Source organism: Eubalaena glacialis, chromosome 4, assembly GCF_028564815.1.
Source record: "Eubalaena glacialis isolate mEubGla1 chromosome 4, mEubGla1.1.hap2.+ XY, whole genome shotgun sequence".
Classification (NCBI taxonomy): domain Eukaryota; kingdom Metazoa; phylum Chordata; class Mammalia; order Artiodactyla; family Balaenidae; genus Eubalaena; species Eubalaena glacialis.
Genome location: NC_083719.1, coordinates 149091447 through 149109699, shown reverse-complemented (window position 1 = coordinate 149109699; position 18253 = coordinate 149091447). Strand labels below are relative to the sequence as shown.

The following is an 18253-nucleotide window of genomic DNA, read 5'->3' as shown; positions in this document are numbered from 1 at the left end:
AGGCACCAATGATAACCTCACTTAGTTCCGGGAAAAGGATGGAAGGAACCTATCCCACTCAGATATTCATCAGCCCTGGCAACAGGCACTATGGGTCTTCAGCCTGAAAAAAAACCCACACGTCTCAATAACAATGGGATCAATTTTGACATTAACACGAATATTACCAAAGCCCAAGAGATATATTTAAATTCACCGAGCTCCGCGGCAGATAATATAAAAGCTCTAACTTGTTCTCTAGAAACAAGAAACTTTCATTTATGGCTTCCCAGCTCTTGCTAATCCTGCCCATTAGGCCCCAGTATTGCATTTTACACAGGATGCAAGATCATACACGAGACTGATGTAATACTTAGGCACAAAACCAACTGGCAGATTTAACGCTGAACTCCCCTCTATTCAGAAGGAACAAATCAAGCCCAGGGTGCCTTTTTGTGACAGATTCCTGCATGTTCCTCATTACGGATAGATGAAAGAAGACAACTCCCGAGTTCTAGGGCACAACCACCCTGCATTTGCATACTGTCATTTGTAAACGGAAAGAAACACAGCCCCGCATTTGCCCAGAGGTGAATGTTTACTCAGAAAGGTGACTTCTGCCATTGACAATAATGTCAGTTTTCCATCTGCATATTTTAAGGTAATGCATCCTGCCTTTAAGTGCTTTCAGTTCAGCTTCTTGGTTTCCCTCTTTCAATGAGCACAGTGACACCCAGACCTCGAGGTCTCAATTTGAATAACTTTCTGGGAGGAGAGAAAAATGCAGTAAGGCTTCCTTCTAGCCCAAGGACAGGCACTGGGGTTGCTAAAAAGTGAGCGCGATAACTGTAGTCTTTTCATCTTCCTTACCCCAGCAACTCCACTAGCTCAGGGCTAAAAGGCTCACCCCAGGCTGTGGATGAAGCCTTCTCTAAAATGTGGTTTATCCCTGGAGATCTCCCTGGAACATGTGCTCAGGTAGCTGAGCGGTTCATCAGCATAGCAATTTGCCCAGTCAGCTCCATCCATCAAAGCAGGGAAGTGTGGCTGGTGGAGGGGAGACTCGTGGGAGAGCTCCCCATGGGCAGGTAGAGCAGGCACATTCATCCAGAGATCATAAATATGCATCCTGGCCCTGATCTCCTCTGCATGAGGGTGACAGACTGGAGAAGAGGCAATCCGCATGGCTCGCAGTCTCCCAGCGCCCCCATTCTGCTTAAGAACGTACTCTACTTATTTCTGAAAAGGTAGGCTTCTTTGCCACACGTGACTCAATGGACTGTCTGAAACACAGAGGCGAGAGTGAGCGCTCTTTCTGGATTCCAGATCACAAAGCTTACAAATCACATCCCACAGAGGTCTACTTCTTGGGAAGCTGCTCTTTGCCAGGTGGGATCTGACAAAAGGGTGAGAGAGCATCTCACTCCTTGGAGAGCTGACAATCGAGACAATTTAAATTAAATTGCTAAATTAATTTAAATAGGATATAAGAAGCACTGTGATGGAAAAAACAGATGGTGCCATGAGAGCAGGGAAGAGGAACCTTACTTAACTGTGGGTGGCATGGGGAGGGGTGGTCACTGAACATTTCCTGGGAGAAGTAAAATCTGGACGGAGACAGAAAAAAGCAAATAGCAGCTTGAAGCGTCAAATCGGAGTTACAAGAAGTGGAAGGAAGACTCAGCAGTCTCTCAAATTTACCCCCAACTATGAATTTTTTTCTTTTTGCCACAGCAGGAATGTGAAATTGAGAATTTCCCAGCATCTCTCTCTTGGCCAGACCCTATCTAAAGATGCCTATTTTAAGAAGCCAAAGTAAAGAGACACAACGTAGACCATCAGCAGGAATAGCTTGGAAATTCAGACTTTCATTGGTTAAGTCACCTTTCTCCCCTAGAAAGCCCGGATTAACAATGTATTGCTTGTCAGTTGTTTACTGGCTTCTTTGCCTTGCAAGCACGAAAGGGCTAAAGTAAAGAAGAAAAAAAAAAAGTAAGACAAGGAAAAAAAAAAATGCTCTCTGTAAATTAATGCTTGTCAAGCTCAACACATTGGAGAGCTGGGGAAGGCTTCATTAAAGTAAACAGACAATTTAAAGTGAGGGGAAGTTCAGCCTCCATGGGAGAAACATTCCAGGTATTAAAACAAATTCATGAAAAGTCAGAAGTACCTACTGCCAGTTACCATTTGTTCAAGGCAAGGTTGGTAATGAAGTTAGCAAACTGCCTCCAAATTTGGTGTTAGCGTGACTTTGTTTATCGAAAGATGCTGAGCAATTGAAGATGATGTGTGTGTGTCTGTGTGAGGCATCCTCTCCCCCCCCACCCCCACCCCCACCCCCCGCCTTTTCTCCTATTCCCCGTCCCACCAGAAACCTAACAATAATACAATTCTCCTTCACCCTGCAGTGTCTTAGTATCTCAGCTGGTTTCTGTGCTTGGGGACACTTGACATTTGCTGATCACTTGGGAGCTCGAGGCTGCCATTTCAAACACTCAGCATAAAGAATCTAATGGAAAGAACACAATGACATTGACTTGTGAGCTGGGAAAAGCTGTTGCTAAAAGCTGTGCTTTCTATGGCCTGTGTAGGTGAGAGAGAAAATGAACACAGCAGACAGGATGGAACACAAACCAATCTACCTCAAGAAGCACTTTTCAGAAAGATCTTTTAAAGCATTCACTTGCTTAGACCATATTTTTCTCTAAGCAGTAAGCCTTGCATGGGCTGCCTTCAACGAGAGAGTTGGAATAAACTCTTGTGACCTGGAGTGCCAATATTCAATAGCGTGTGCGTTAGGGCCGCAGAACTGGTTTCTGGAATTGCTCTGCAGGGAGAAGGCAGGCCAGAGAGAAAGTGTGAACGTGGACTTTACAAACTAGAAAATCAGTGATAATGGAAAAGGAATCAAGGGAGGAAGGGAAAAAACAAAACAAAACAAAACAAAACTCTGACAGTTCAATTGGATGGATTTTGGTAAAGTATTTCCTGCATGGCAGTCATTCTTTACACCAAAAGACAGCAGCTTTTGGAGGGCAAGATACAGGGGCCTTATAGCAATTTTTGTGGTAACAACTGTAGGAGGAATTCTGATTGCTTTGCAACCTCTATGTAAACTCAATGAAGCACCTTGAGTTGGATGTTTTTAAAACTGGGTCAGAGAAAGGGAAACGGCACCCTGAATGCTGATGCTACTTTATAATAGATTGAAAACGCTGTGGCAGTAAATCTGTCAAAGCCTTTGCCTAAGCACAGAAGTGAACCAGCACAGCAAAAGCCTTTCTGATTATCAGAGATCAACGCTAGGAGAGTATCTAAAATCGGCTTTTCATCCCTAACCTTACCATTGCCCGTTGACAGCCAGAACCCTGCATATTGGGGCACCAACTTAAATCCCAGAGGGTCTCACATAGGCAAAAGAAACACACGAAGATAAGAAGCGGAGGGAAGCAGCTCTGAGAAAATGATTGGCCACTGCAAACATTATGCATTCTTGTTGATCTTTAGTGGAATTTCTTCTACCTGATAAAGAAGCTCGAATGTGTTATGCAGATGAAAAACAGATCATAGACGTGCTTAGGTTCTCCCACACCTAAAAGTAGAAATAAGGGTGTTTGGGGATGTGGCAGGAGGAGATTTTTTTCCTCCTAAAAAGCTGCTCAGATTCTTAGCTCATTTGTAGGCTACCTTAGATCTGTGTATGCATGCATGCACACTGTGTGTGTTTGTGTGTGTGAGAGAGAGATGGAAAATTAGTCACTTTAATTCCCTTCCAAAAAGCCATCTGAGAATCAAGAACTACGTGTTCCTCAGGCTAGCCCCAAGTCAGGCGGTACTTCCGCATCTGCTTAATTCTTTCCAGCCACACAGCTGATTCCTGCAGCCCTCAGCTCATTGGTGCAAGCATACTGATGATTCAAAGTTGATGAAACTTTTCTAATCAGTGATTTTGTTAGATGTGGCCCTTCTGGCACTCTCTCTCTATCTCTGGCCCAGCGGATATATGATCGTCGTTGGATGCCTCTGTGGTGGGAGGGGGAATGTCAAGGGCCCGAGCTCAGAACAGCTGTTGGGAAACTCAGGAAGCTAAGTGGAGATGCCAGTTTCCGCAGAGGGCCCTGGAATAGATTCTGATGCTTCACGTCAGGCCGTTGGGCCTTAATCAGAGGTTGGCACGGCATTTTGTGGGGTCGTGTACTACTTGCGGATTTTAACCTTGTGCTTTCAATTTGTTAATAATCGAAAGCTGAAACATGTATCAGTTATGAAGACAAATTTCTCTTGTGCCTTGATACTGACATTTTCATAGAATCTGATTTTTGAGTGATTTTTCCTAATAGCAGTTCACAGTCTTCAAGGTGGAGAAAAACACAGCATTGGGCCTTTGTCTAGAGTTAAGGAATTTCTTGGAGTGGCCTCTTCGGGACTCTTGGTTAGTCATTCATTCTGCGAAACACTGGCAGAGAACCTACCATGTACCAGGCACCATTCTGGGCCCACGGGATATAATTTTGAACAAAATAGACCAAGTTTCCTGCCCTGGTGGTGCTTATGTATCAGTGGGTAGAGGCAAAGAACCATAACATAATAAATAACCACATAGCGTGTCAGAAACTCAGAAGTACCATGAACAAAAAAAAAAAAGAAAGAAAAATTTAAAAAAAATACAACGAGGTAAAGGGGATTGAGAGTGAGGGGGCTGGGTAGGAGAGAGAGTGATTTACTTTTAAATAGCATATTCGGGAGAGGACTCGCTGACAAAGTTCCTTAAAAAAAAAAAGACTGAAAAGAGATACAGCAGCAAGTTGAGAAAGGAGGATGTGTTCACTCACTATCTTAGTCACAGACAGTCCTGGACACGGTGCCACAGAGGCGCTCAGTGGGTGCCTTGCTGGGCGGGAGTGTGGACACACGGGGTGGACAGAGCAACAAGAGGCCAGCTATGGGGGGAAGCACATTCACTAGGGACTGACATTTATTTACAAGTCACTCCATCAAGGGCGCTTAGGGCAGCCTCAATGCAATCTGACTGTCGGCTCCAGGGTTAATGACCTTCTGGACCAGAAATCAAAATCCTAGTCAAAGGAGAAAAGGGAAAAAGGGGTCAAGTGGGAGGAGCCCCGGCTGCCTGAGTAGGATGTTAGGACCCACTCGCAGAGACAGTACAGCGTGGACTTCCTCCTAGGTTCCTACAGTCTCCAAAAGGGTATTCAATTCTCTGCTTGTCTGACATAAATAACAGAGGGTTGTTACTGGGCAATAGAAGATGGGATGACTTTATTTCCTTTTCTTTCAGAGGCACGTCCCAGGCTCCTATTTAATGATAGGAGAGAAGACACTGTACGTCAGTAAGGGAAGCCAGGACTTACCACACCTCTGGGGAGCCCAGGAGAAAATGCACCACACGGAGTTTTAATCGGGAAGGAGCCCGCCTCACATTCTACTTGATTAGGTAGTTTAGGATGGTCCAGTCCCTCTCTCCAAATACCCACAACTCTTCTCCAGGACGGCCACACTCAAATATAACCCATTTCTCATTTCTAAATATTCATCAACAATTACAAAGGAAGCATAAGTCTCTGAAAAACAAAATCTACTTTTTTGGAAAAAGAACCCAATGCTTTATTTCACACCCTGAAATGAAAGAAATCACGTCTCCAGGTGGGGACTCGTCGGCATCTTTGGAAACTAGCCCTTGTATCTTTATTGTTGCAGGAACCTCCAGGCTCATGACTGTGTCTCTCAAGCAACAGATCCCATGATCTCCCCTCGGGTCCGCCAGCTGGGAAGTGACACCCACCCTGCCGGAAGGGAGCTGATTCCCGTCCCTCCCAGGCAAAGCACAGTTTCCGGGCAAATCTAGGCTTGTCCGTCAGGGCGCTGTCTGCATTCCTGTTCCATCTGTCCTCGCAGCCCCATGACTCACATCCCTACTCATCAGCACCTCCCCATCAATTCCCCATCACTCTTCGGCATTCCTGGGAACTAACGACTTCATCCTCATGAAATTTTATGACACTGTGCAAGGCTCAGGAAAATCTACACATTTTCCACTTACAGAATTAGAGTCCTAATAAATGTTTCCATGTACAGGAATTGAGTCCTGACAAAGAGCAAATGCTAGTAAAACCTAACAGTTACAGAACACTTACCATGTGCTGGGCACTTATGAACACTTCATATTGAACACTTACGTGTGCTAAGTCCTCTGAATGCACTGGTATCATTTAATCTTCACCATAGCCTTTTAGTTATGAACGAGGATACTGAGACACAGAGAGGTCAAGCAACTTGCTAGTTAAGAAACACCTAGTAAGTGGCAGAACCGAGATTTGAACCCAAGACTTTGAACACATGCGTTTAACCACTGAATGCTAATACTTTTCATAGTGACTAGCAATATGTATTTATAAGAGATAATGTATTTATGCAAAGTATTAAGCTATCCATAATAAACGAAGTATGGTGTAAGGACTAACAGGGTAGGGGGGTCAGAAGAGGGAGAACCAGCTGGGCTGTAGTTTTAGCTCCAGCTGTTACTATGTCAGTCAAGGTCACAGCCTGAAAGCAGATGACACACAAACTGGGTAAAGTGAGGAAAGCTTATTCAGTGGACTATTTTAAAAGTTGTGGTCGGGGATCAGGGAAGACAACAGGGTTGGTGCAGTGCTCTCGGGCAAGCCAAAGAGGGAAGTTGCCGGCATTGTCAAGGGTCAAGGGGAGGGAGTGACGAGGGGAACCAGAAAGAGAAAACTATATGGAGAGGGCCACCTGAGAGGGTTGGCATCTCGGGGACAGGGAAATAGCCAGCTTGTGGCCCTACGACAAAGAGGAAGCTGGTGATAAGTACCCTGCCCCACTTCCCTCCACCCTCTGATCTCTTCCCACTGAGTAAACAGTTGGCAGCCAGAGGAAGAGGGCGCCCACAATGCAGCCTATGTGGTCAGCTTTCAGGACAGAGAGCAAGGTCTTGAAAGATGGAGGGGCACGTGAAGGACACATGCAAGATATGGAACACAGTCATTATCATGATAAACTGGGACAAATCTCAACCTCCCTGGGACTTGATTTCTTCATCATTATAATGAGACAGTTGGACCACATGCAATTTATGCTGCCTTCCAGCTCTGACATTTTAAGATTTGATGAATCCACCCTCCACCTATGTCTCAAGAGATTTTTCAGAATAACCTCAAAAAGAAAGTTGAAAAGACAGCCCTCACCAGGCCAACTCTGGCGATATTCTGTATCACTTCTGTACGTGTGCGTGGATGAAAGCACGAAGGCAGACGGTGGCTGAGGTGGGAGGGCATCTGTCTGTTCTAGAAAGTAACCGGGGCACTGTTCAATGATCTAAGAAGGCGGCTTGAGAATATGAAATTGTCCTGACAAAGGAAATAATGTCACGCAAAATCCCTCGCCCTCTTTCTGCCGAAGAAAGTACTGCCAAGCATACTTGGTAGACCTGAAAAGAGATGCCGCCCTTTTCATGGGAGCCTGTGTCATGACAGTTCAAGTCGCATCCCTGTGTTCCGACAAAGAGTCAGTGGACACCTGCTGTTGAGCCTGAATGCGGACGTTGGGAAGCAGGGCCTTGGTTGGGGGAAGGGAGGGGTGGGAGGAGGGGATCGTATCCGCCTGAATCCCATGGGGCTTATCCAGGTAGCCATTAGAAAGTGTTCCTAGGGCCCTCCCTGGCGGTCCAGTGGTTAGGACACTGCGCTTCCACCGCAGGGGGCACGGGTTCGATCCCTGGTTGGGGAACTAACATCCCACATGCTGCACAGTGCAGCCAAAAAAAGAAAGTGTCCCTAGATACTTCACGCACGGGTCTTAGCTCTCAGGGTCTCTGGCTGGCCAGTTTTTGACAGAGCGCTAAGCTCCACGAGGGTGTCTGCCCTCCCTGGCTGCTGGGGGCACACTCGCTTGTTCTCAAACGCGGAGGGACCTGATGTGTGATGATGTGAAGGACGTTGGCGTTTCCCCCGGCTCTCCCTGATCCCTTCTACTCAAACAACTGTCGATGAAATCACACTACTATAGAATCGGCCTTCTGTTTCCCTAGAGTCATGATAGTGAATATTAACCCTCCATCAGATTTAGTAATGATCTGCTTTTTAAATGACAGGAAATTCACAGCATCTCAGGGCCCCTAAACCCAGGGAGCAGAGTGCGTGCACATGCGGCACGCGTGTGTACGCATGTGTGCAGCAGGAAAGGAAGGCATCGCACACTCAAATGGAACTTGTCCTACTCCACACTGTCCTTACTGTGGCCTGAAGAGCAAGAAGTGGGCCACACAAGGAAAATGGCAAACATGTGTTAGACAGTATGGAAGTAGGAACCTGTATTTGTGTGGTTGTGTCTCTACCACCTACAGGTCATTTGCATAAGAAAACAAATGCCTGAGACGAGGAGTGAAGTACCAACACATCCACTTCTCAGTTGTATGACCTTGGATGAGTCCTTTGCCATTAGTTTCCTCCTTCACAAAATGAAGCTAATAAAAATCGTAATACCTACCACACAGGGTTGATGTAATGATCAAATGAGATCAATACGATAAAATGAGTAAAGGAACTCTGTAAAACATAAATTGCCCTGAAATGCAAGGGATTATTATTACTCTGTTTAAATTGCCGTGACAGCAGTGTGCCCTTTGAAGGCAAATAGTACACGTGAAGATGCGTCAACAGACCCAGCACCTGCAGCAGAATACACCAGGAGTTTCTTAAAAATCTGTTCAGCATACTAAATATCAGATACAGATCGCAAGAATCATCCATGTTTTGAATAAAAGTTCGGTTAATAGAATGAATCATTTCCCCTCTCTTTCTTTTTGCCTGTTTTTAAAAACGCTTCAACCTCACACCAGTCAGAATGGCCATCATCAAAAAATCTACAAACAATAAATGCTGGTGAGGGTGTGGAGAAAAGGGAACCCTCTTGCACTGTTGGTGGGAATGTAAATTGATACAGCCACTATGGAGAACAGTATGGAGGTTCCTTAAAAAACTAAAAATAGAACTACCATATGACCCAGCAATCCCACTACTGGGCATATACCCTGAGAAAACCATCATTCAAAAAGAGTCATGTACCACAATGTTCATTGCAGCTCTATTTACAATAGCCAGGACATGGAAGCAACCTAAGTGTCCATCGACAGATGAATGGATAAAGAAGATGTGGCACATATATACAATGGAATATTACTCAGCCATAAAAAGAAACGAAATTGAGTTATTGGTAGTGAGGTGGATGGACCTAGAGTCTGTCATACAGAGTGAAGTAAGTCAGAAAGAGAAAAACAAATACCCTACGCTAACACACATATATGGAATCTAAAAAAAAAATGGTTCTGAAGAAGCTAGGGGCAGCACGGGAATAAAGACGCAGACATAGAGAATGGACCTGAGGACACGGGGAAGGGGAGGGGGAAGGGTAAGCTGGGACGAAGTGAGAGAGTGGCATGGACATAAATACACTACCAAATGTAAAACAGATAGCTAGTGGGAAGCAGCCGCATAGCACAGGGAGATCAGCTCGGTGCTTTGTGACCACCCAGAGGGGTGGGATAGGGAGGGTGGGAGGGAGATGCAAGAGGGAGGGGATATGGGGATATATGTATACGTATAGCTGATTCGCTTTGTTATACAGCAGCAACTCACACAACAATGTAAAGCAATTGTACTCCAATAAAGATGTTAAAAAAATAAAATGCCTCAACACAGAGCTACAGCCAAGGGTAAAGCCAATCAGTGCACAGAGAGCTACCACAAATAGGTCTCTGGAGGGTGAAAAAATGTGACATATGTAGACAGAGTCACTTGAAAGAATATTTCGGCAATAGACATAAGATGCTTGACCTAACAGATGTTTACAGTTAATCAATCCCATTTTATATCTATGTTCACAGAATATTTTTCTGATGCCATACCTGGCAGCCATCATGAAGGTAGTAGAAAAAATTGCAGATCCACAGCTTGATAGGAATTGGAAATTCTATTCGGTGACAAGAATCCACGGCTACTCTTAGAGAGCTGCAGGCAAGAGCAGTTTCACTGCCAAGTCCCCCATCCTTCCCTCAATACCCACTGAAGGCTTAAAGGAAAAGCGCCAACTACTCTGTCAATTAGGAAAGGTCCTTGCAAAGCCCCACGTGCATGCACCTCCGTTATCCTTACCCAGAGACTCCATCACAACCTTCCCATGGAGAGGACTCACAGGCAGAGGTGAGGCACTGACGCGTCTCCATGAGAGGCAGTCTGGCTTGCATTCAATTGTGCCAGCCACGCTGACGATCAGGAGAGGCTGGCTCACCATTGGCATAAACTGGGATGGGCTGCTCTTCCTTATGTGGTCCCCTCTACAGAAAATCACCAGCAGTCCCAGCCTGACACAGCTGAGGCCTTCTCCAGCTGCGAAGGAAAAACATCAGAGGCAGTATCTGCTCTCCCCCTGCTCCCTTTTTTCCTCCCTTCCCTGTAGACAGACACAGCATGAGGTTCCTGAGGAATTAGTGTGGGAGGACGCCTCCCCCGCTGGCAGCCAAATGCCAACCGCAAGTCCTGCCCATGTCTGACATTTCTGCATTTCTCTGGGTTAACACTGTTTGACACAGACTTTTAAAAATATTTCTTAAAAAGGTTTGTGCATGTGTGTGTGTATGTGTACAGTTTCTGTTGTTTCAAGGCATCATCATTGGGTGTATTTATTATTACTTCAAACAACTATTCTCTTAGTTGCTGACATATCTCTGCTTTGGCATTTCTACTTAGGCAGAAGTAATTGGTTTCAGAAGGCTGGAAACCCTTATTTGAAACCATGTGCACATTCTTGTTGATGGATGCCATAAAATGTTCCAATATCATCTTCCCTCAAGTGAAACAAGCGTTCAAATCCAGAAAGACAGAATGTGATTGACAGCATGGCATACTTACATTTTAACTACCTGTTGTCAAATGATTTTCAAGTACCTGTATATGAAGTGGGGTCAGTTCTCCTTCTTGGTCAGTTACCTTTAGAAAAATCTTACCAAGTCTGAAAGGGATTCTCTCTCTCTTTCCGAACTAGAAAGTACTTGCCATTTCTTATGGTTCCTAACTGTCAAAGGGCTGATGCAGGCAAGGTATCTCTCAAACATACATATAAGGTGCAGTCTCCGGGGGAGAAGAGGACAAACAGCTATCCATCATGTCTGGAAGAAAGGTCTAGTTGTAGCCTGTACACCCAGAGAGCAGGGCTTTTTTTCTTGCAATGTTTCTGGATATGTTTTCGATTTTTTTTTTTTTTAAAGGGATGTCAGGGTATGGCTGAGGTGGATGACATTGATATGGCAAGACAAAGACAATTCTACCAAGAAACAACGAAGCCCAACTCCAGATGGTGTGGGGAAGGCAACTGAATGGCTATGCGTACCTACAGTAGAATGAGCAACTGGGCGTGGAGGCTCAACCCCAAGGGCTCTGGGTGCACGTGCAGGAAGGCACCTCTGAATGTGTTATGCACCACCCCAGAATGCACTGCTACTGGTGGCCTCTTCAAACACCTCCTTGGAAACTCAGGGCAGAAATCCCATCCACAGATTCTCTAAGTGATGCCCATCTATAAGCAATAGAGCAGCTCAGTTAAGCCTGAGGACTCTACGATCAGACTGCATGGTTTCAAATCCCAGCTTTGTCACCTACTAATTAGGTGACAAATTAGGCAAGTGGCTTAGCCATACTGTGCCTCAGTTTCTCCATCCATACTATTGGAATGATAAAAAGAAGCGACCTCAACGCGGTGTTATGACGACTGAGTTAATACGTGCAAAAGCACTTAAATCACTGCCTCTTATGATCACTATTGTTAATATCCAGTCTCCTGCGTATTACTCCCCTACACAAGGGAAACTAGGTCACCTTCCATTCTTGGTTAGCTAGTGTTGTCAGAAATTTCTTCTCCACACTGAGCGCAAATTAAGCTGGCTAAAATTTCAATCGATTTACCCCAGGCCTAATAGGAAAGGCAGAGCCAGGATAAGTCTCATTTCTCTTCCCTTGACAGTTCTACACAATATTTGAGACAGCTGTAATGTATCCCTAAGTCTGCAAGACCAAGCCTTTCCAATTTTTAACAACTTTTCCTTATATAGCAAATTTCCCAGATTTTTCTTCATCTTTATCATGTTTCTTTGATTCAGATTTGTCAGCATCTTTAAACTGCACCATATCAAATAGAACAGAATTTTCTGGGTGTGGTCTAAGAATGCAAACTATGGGAGACTACTATTTTTCTTAGCCCAGATATGATGTTTCTTCAATCTTCAAAACCACCAGGCACAGTCAAAATTCATATTCAAAGAGCCACCTCTTGCCCCAAATGCATTTTTCAGATACTCAGAGGACTAAAGGAATTCTCTCTCTCTTTTTTCTCTGACATCAGTATGAAGGATACATAGAGTCAAGCACTCTCTTGTGTATAGACCATATAACTAAACATTTGCAATTATCCTGAGCCTAAAGAACCTTCTGGAAAATTAGTTCACAGCTCTCCTGGATGGAAATATATATCTGGAACTAAGATTGCAAAACACCTGGGTGATCAATCAGCATAACCATCTTATTTTTCCAAAGAAACTCAGAGAGCTTCAATGACTTACCCAAACTCACATATGGATGGAGCTGAGAATTAAGCCAATATGAAATCATGAGCAAGAACTTTCCCAATGCCTCTCTACATGACCAACTGAAAGTTTTCCTTCCCATAAGCTCAGTATAATTCAGCCTATTTCTTTTCAAAGGAGATTCACCAGTGGAACTTGGCAGCTTTTCCATCATAGCAAATCAGTGCACCTGACTGGCCATCCTCATTGAAAGAGAGCTGGATCTAGGTGTGGGAAGTGATGAATGATAAGTAGAGTGGAGTCTCAGAAGGATATTTCAAAAAGGGGCCCCAAGAGCTATAGGAGAACGTTATATAGGTCTTTCTACCTGCAATCTCTTTCAGATTTCTCAGGATAAAATCATCATATACCTTTCATTTGCATTTGCCTGTGTGTCCGTATTGTTGACTCAGCAGTAGTATGTCCTCTACAAAGAGATTTGTCTCTATATTTTTCCTGACTGTACTGACAGACAGATGACCTGGACAAGGAATGGGAAATTCACTTACTTCTTTCTAAAAGGAAATTAACCAAAACATGCTTTCTACGGTCTGACAAAGATAATGTGAAACTGAATATAAAATATGTGTTTGTGTTGTAGCTTTAAAAGCAACCGAAACAGTGGGAATGCTACTTTTAAAGCAGTTTCTTATCCTGGAAGCAGTTGTAACTAAAATCAAAACAACAACAAAAAAAGAAAAACAAACAAACAAACAAACCTCAGGTCACAGGATTGGCTGTTCAACACGTAAGAAGATAGTCCCCTGATTTTCTCTGCTAAAATGGCTTTTCCCTTTTCTCATTTTACTTTGCTTAATTCCTGTGGCACATTACATATTTCATGGTAATAGTCTGTGTATGTATTTCCAATCCGTTACTAGATTGTACACTTCCAAGGCGAAAGGACAAATTATCATGCTGTTCTCTGCCATCATTGCATCTTACACAGTATGACAACCTCATGTTGGTTCTCTCAATATCACTCTTGCTCGTCTCTCTAATTCTTTATCCACATGGCAGGCAAAATGATCTTTTAAAGACAAATCTGATGACAGCCCCTTCTTCAAAATCCTTCGCTGGCTTCCCAGTTTTCCGAGAATGGAGTCCATATCCCTTTAAGATGGACCAGGAACCTGTGTTGGATCTGGACATTGCCCACTTCTTACCATCTGTTTCACTCCTCTCTCCTGCTCCCTCTCTCTGCCCCAGGAGCCTTACCCTTTCATTCTTGGAACTCACTATTTTCCTCCCAGTCCGCACATATTCCTCCTCTCCCTCCCTCCCCCTAACCCCTTCTTCTGGTTACCTGCTATTCATCAGTTCAGTTCTTTAGGGAAGCCTTTCCTGATATCATATTCAAGTCAGGTCCCCCTGATGTTACATACTGTTGTCCTATCCTATACATTTTCTCTAAGACCTTCCTAAAGCATAACTTCTGAAATACTGGTGGAATATGATATAGTCACATCAGAAAATGTTAAGTCCTAAGTTCTCAGAGACCTTCTACAGAGCCATGCCATGGAAGGAAGAATTCTATCTCCCTCCTGGAAATAAAATATCAGTCCAGACACATTTCTGGAGGGGGTGGCAGTTAGAATCTACCATAATGCCGAATCAGCCACCCACATCATTTTTACGTAAAAAAAATGCCCCAGGCTGGTTAATGAGTTTAGTATTCAAAAAGACTCCCAGAGGTCTAGAGAAAGGATCAAAATGTAGGTATATTACTTTAACATAGTGTGGTTTCAAAGTCCCAGTTGTCCATTCTTGATTAACTGCCTCTTTGGTATATCAATCATCCCAGCAGAAAATGTTAGGTCACCACAAACATAGCACACCTGGACTCATCCCCTTTATAATCAGACTCACACTTCAGAGAATGCTGGAGTCAAAAGAAGAGGACCATTGCTGGATGACAAGGGCAAAGCTATCATCAAGAATTACTCAGTACATTAGAAGTCAAGGAGAAAGATGCTGCTCTGATAATCGGACCCCTTAACCCGCGGGTGTCACCGGAGCCCTTGAAGCTCTAAGCACATTACAGGAACACCAACTGGAGCACATAAGAGCACAGGGCTAAGCCATCCTGCTGGAGCAGGGGAAGAGAGATGGAGAATTTACATTCACTGAGCACCTATTCTGTGCCAGTTCTCTGTTAGGGGCTTTACAGCCAGTTTATCATTTAAATAAACTTGTCCCTTGGCTCAGTCTTTCCTTCCTTAGAGTTCTCCAGGGAGGCTGATAACTTTCCCCCTGAATAATGAACCAATCCTGCAAGGAACCCCCTTATGCCTTTTCACTTTAAAAAATCATCTCCATTACTTTTGACAAAGTCTACTACACCTGATCAAAGCAAAAGAGAGATTATTAAGATGATGATGATTTTATCAGGATGGGCAATGTAGCTAGGGATCGAGCCACTTCCAGATCCCAATTTTGCCCCCAAATTGCCTCCTTCAAAAAAGGAGGTGTTGATCTTATTAATCTAATATACATGGTCTAAGAGATTTGGGGTAAAAAGCAAAGATACCCACTCAAAAAAGAGAGATATCAAACGCTAATGCACATCACTGGCTGATCTCACTGCGCTGCTCCCTCCTCTCATGCTGACCTGGAAGATGTGGGTCATAGGACTCAGCATTGAATTCGTAGACCTACTCAGTCTTTGTAAATCTCACTTTCTTTCCCTTGAACTTTTATTTCCTTCTGTTCATCTAATTATGGATATCTGAACATTCTTTTTGCCCTAAGCTACTCAAGTGTAAGTCTTTTAAAGACAGGAATCATGTCTTATTTATGTCAGTTCTTAGTATAAATACCTTGTATACTTCTTGCCCTAAATAACAAATTTTTTTTCACTTTTGCCTCAGTTTCTCTGCTGTTACAGTAAAAGTAATACTCAATTTCAATAGACATGTAATGAAATCAATATCATTATGTTTGATTCCTTTAAAAAATGGAGCTATATATACAAAAATGTGAGTTGTTCTTATCTGAATGAAAAACAAGCAGTTTCTTACAGATTGAAATGTCTTTATACATCAACACCTTAAAGAGGGATCAATGAAACATAATGGAATTACAAAAACTTCTCAATACATACCATAACGTAATTTAATCTAACTATTAAATTGGGGTGGGGAGAATTCTACGTACTCTTCTTACCAGAAAGAAGAATTACAGAAAAAAAAAATACTGACCAATGGGAAAAATTTCTATTAATGACCAGGCAACTGGAAGACATACAGAAAACTAATTCCACAGTAGGAAGTAGTATAGGGTAGCACATTTTCAAAAAGGAATTCTCTGGGATGTGGAGGTTATAAAAGGTAAAACTATGTTTTTATCCTAGAAATCTTTAAGGAAAAATGATCACATTACTAAAGGTTTCTGGCAACTGGAAAGTAACAAGGATTAGCCAGAGAAGCTTTATAAGAAACTGTGAAAAAGACTGATAATGTACAGAGAAGAGGATCTGAAATAAAATGCAGTGTGTCACTTAAGATGATAAAAAACAAAGAACAGGAACCTACACTTATCATTAAAAGAAACTTCAGAACTAGGACCACCTGTTGTTTTTCTAATTCATGAAATAGTTGAAAATAAGTCATAGGATACTGTTGACGTTGAAGACCAAATCCACAGCAAGTAACCAAGAATCAAATTCAGTTTTTAATCCCTTCAAATGAAAGAGATGGTATTTTTCCCCACAAAGGGAAGACAGTCTCATGACCAAATGACTCAGAAAAGGCCCAACTGATGTTATTGAAATTTGGCAAAAGTATTCACATTTCAGCTGAGTTATATGGTTGAGGTTTTACAGCCCAGAGGCATATCTTTAAGAAAGCTATAGGGGAACAAAAATAGATTTTTAGAATAGAAATGGCTCTTTCAGCATAGGTTAATGGAAGATATTCTATTGCTAACTTGGGCAGGGAAAATGGAGAACTGATATAACAGGTTACTGAGGCTTGATAGCAAAATTGCCAGTCTTTATGGAAGTTTTGAAGAATATTTAAAAAAGACATAGAAGGAAGGGATTTACGTCTTTAAATGTGACTATTTCTCTCCATTTATCCTGTCAGGCCCATATTCTAAGCTACCGGGATATGTCACTTGCTTCCTGCTAATTCTTCCTCCATACATTGCCTTGAGAGGTGGTGTTTTGATTTTTTGTTTTGCTTGGTTGTTTTTGTTTTGTTTTAATGCAAAGCTGAGCATAAGCTCACTGTCTTCTGCCCCTGACAGACAGGTCCTCTTGACATACTCTATTTCTTCATGGTTCTTCCTATAATTTCAATGATTTATCTATTTATTTACTATCCATTGTTTTTGTCAGCTCAGGCTGCTATAACAAATACGAGACTGGGTAGCTGAAACCACAGACTTTTACTTCTTACAATTCTGGAGACTGGAAGTCTGAGACAGGGTGCCAGCAGGGTTGGGCACCTGCATTGTGAAGGACTGCCTTCCCATTGTGGCCTCAGACGGTGAAGAAAGAGCGCTGAGATCTGGTCTCTTCATCCCCTTCTAAGGGCACTAACCCCATCGTGGGGGCCCCACCCTCAGGACCTCATCTAAACCTAACTACCTCCCAAAGGCCTCACCTCCAATTGCCATCACATTGGGCAATCCCCATCACATTGGGGATTAGGTATTCAACACATGGACATTTTTGGGGGGATGGGGAGGGCACAAATGTTCAATCTATAACCTTCATCTTCCCTTGCAACATTATAAGCTCTAGGAGGTCAGGGAACTCTATTTTGCTCCCTGCTAAAGCCTACATGACTTGCACTGTACCTGGAACACTGTAGGTGCTTTTCATAAAGATTTATGGGATGTATGGAGGAAACAAATATTTATAATCCTCTCCCCCCTCCACTTTGTGTGTGTGTGTGCACATGCATGCATGTGCACGCATGTATATATGAATATAATCTCTAGGGGAAACTGTAGATTATCCAATTACTACCTGGGAAACTGCCTTAAATGATGTTAACATCTCTACGTTTCCACAGAATATGTTTTGAGAAGCTCGTTAATTGTGTAGAGTCCAGCCCTCTTTATATTACGTATTAGTAATTAACCTCCACAGTGTTCACATAACTCAAGAAGGAAATAGGTAGGTGGTATATGAGTTATAAGTGGCCTGGTTATCAGCACAGGTTTTTAACTAATCAAAGCTCTCAGTACATGTGTAATTGGATCTACGTCATTTAGATGTGTGGGTATGAGTCTGGTCTTCCATTATACTGCCCTCAAGGGGCCATGTTGTTTGTCATTCATCTTTGAATTCACACACTGCCCACCCTGGTGCTAAGCATCAGATAGATAATTGATACATTTGCACTGATCTATGTATCAATGTTAAAAATTGGGTTGAAAGTGACCTGCTATAATTTAGCGGAGAATATTTTTAGGTGAAAGAAACTTAGGGCAGATTTGCAAACCTCAAACCCACTTAAAGTGGCTACACCAGGGACTTTTGATGTGGCTGGAGGGTGGGCAATGGGGCTTGCAGTGCGAATGTCTGCTTTGCTGTTAGAGAGGTAGAGAGGTTGCCGGGCATGGTGGAAAGAGCATGGGTTTGAATTTTGGCCCCAGAAACATCTTTCCAAGTGA

General features: G+C 43.2%; 1 protein-coding gene across 3 annotated transcripts in view; it reads right to left on the bottom strand.

The window, feature by feature from the left end:
• Nucleotides 1–18253, bottom strand: part of TENM2 (teneurin transmembrane protein 2) — a 988081-nt gene that overhangs the window by 512774 nt on the left and 457054 nt on the right. Inside the window, exon 1 of one of the 3 annotated variants that reach the window (XM_061188439.1) lies at nucleotides 10167–10305. The exons of the other annotated variants lie outside the window; for them this stretch is intronic. Within the exon in view, the coding sequence (XP_061044422.1) occupies nucleotides 10167–10305 (139 nt within the window). Of the gene's footprint in view, nucleotides 1–10166; nucleotides 10306–18253 lie in introns of those variants that run through there. 3 annotated transcript variants of the gene reach the window in all.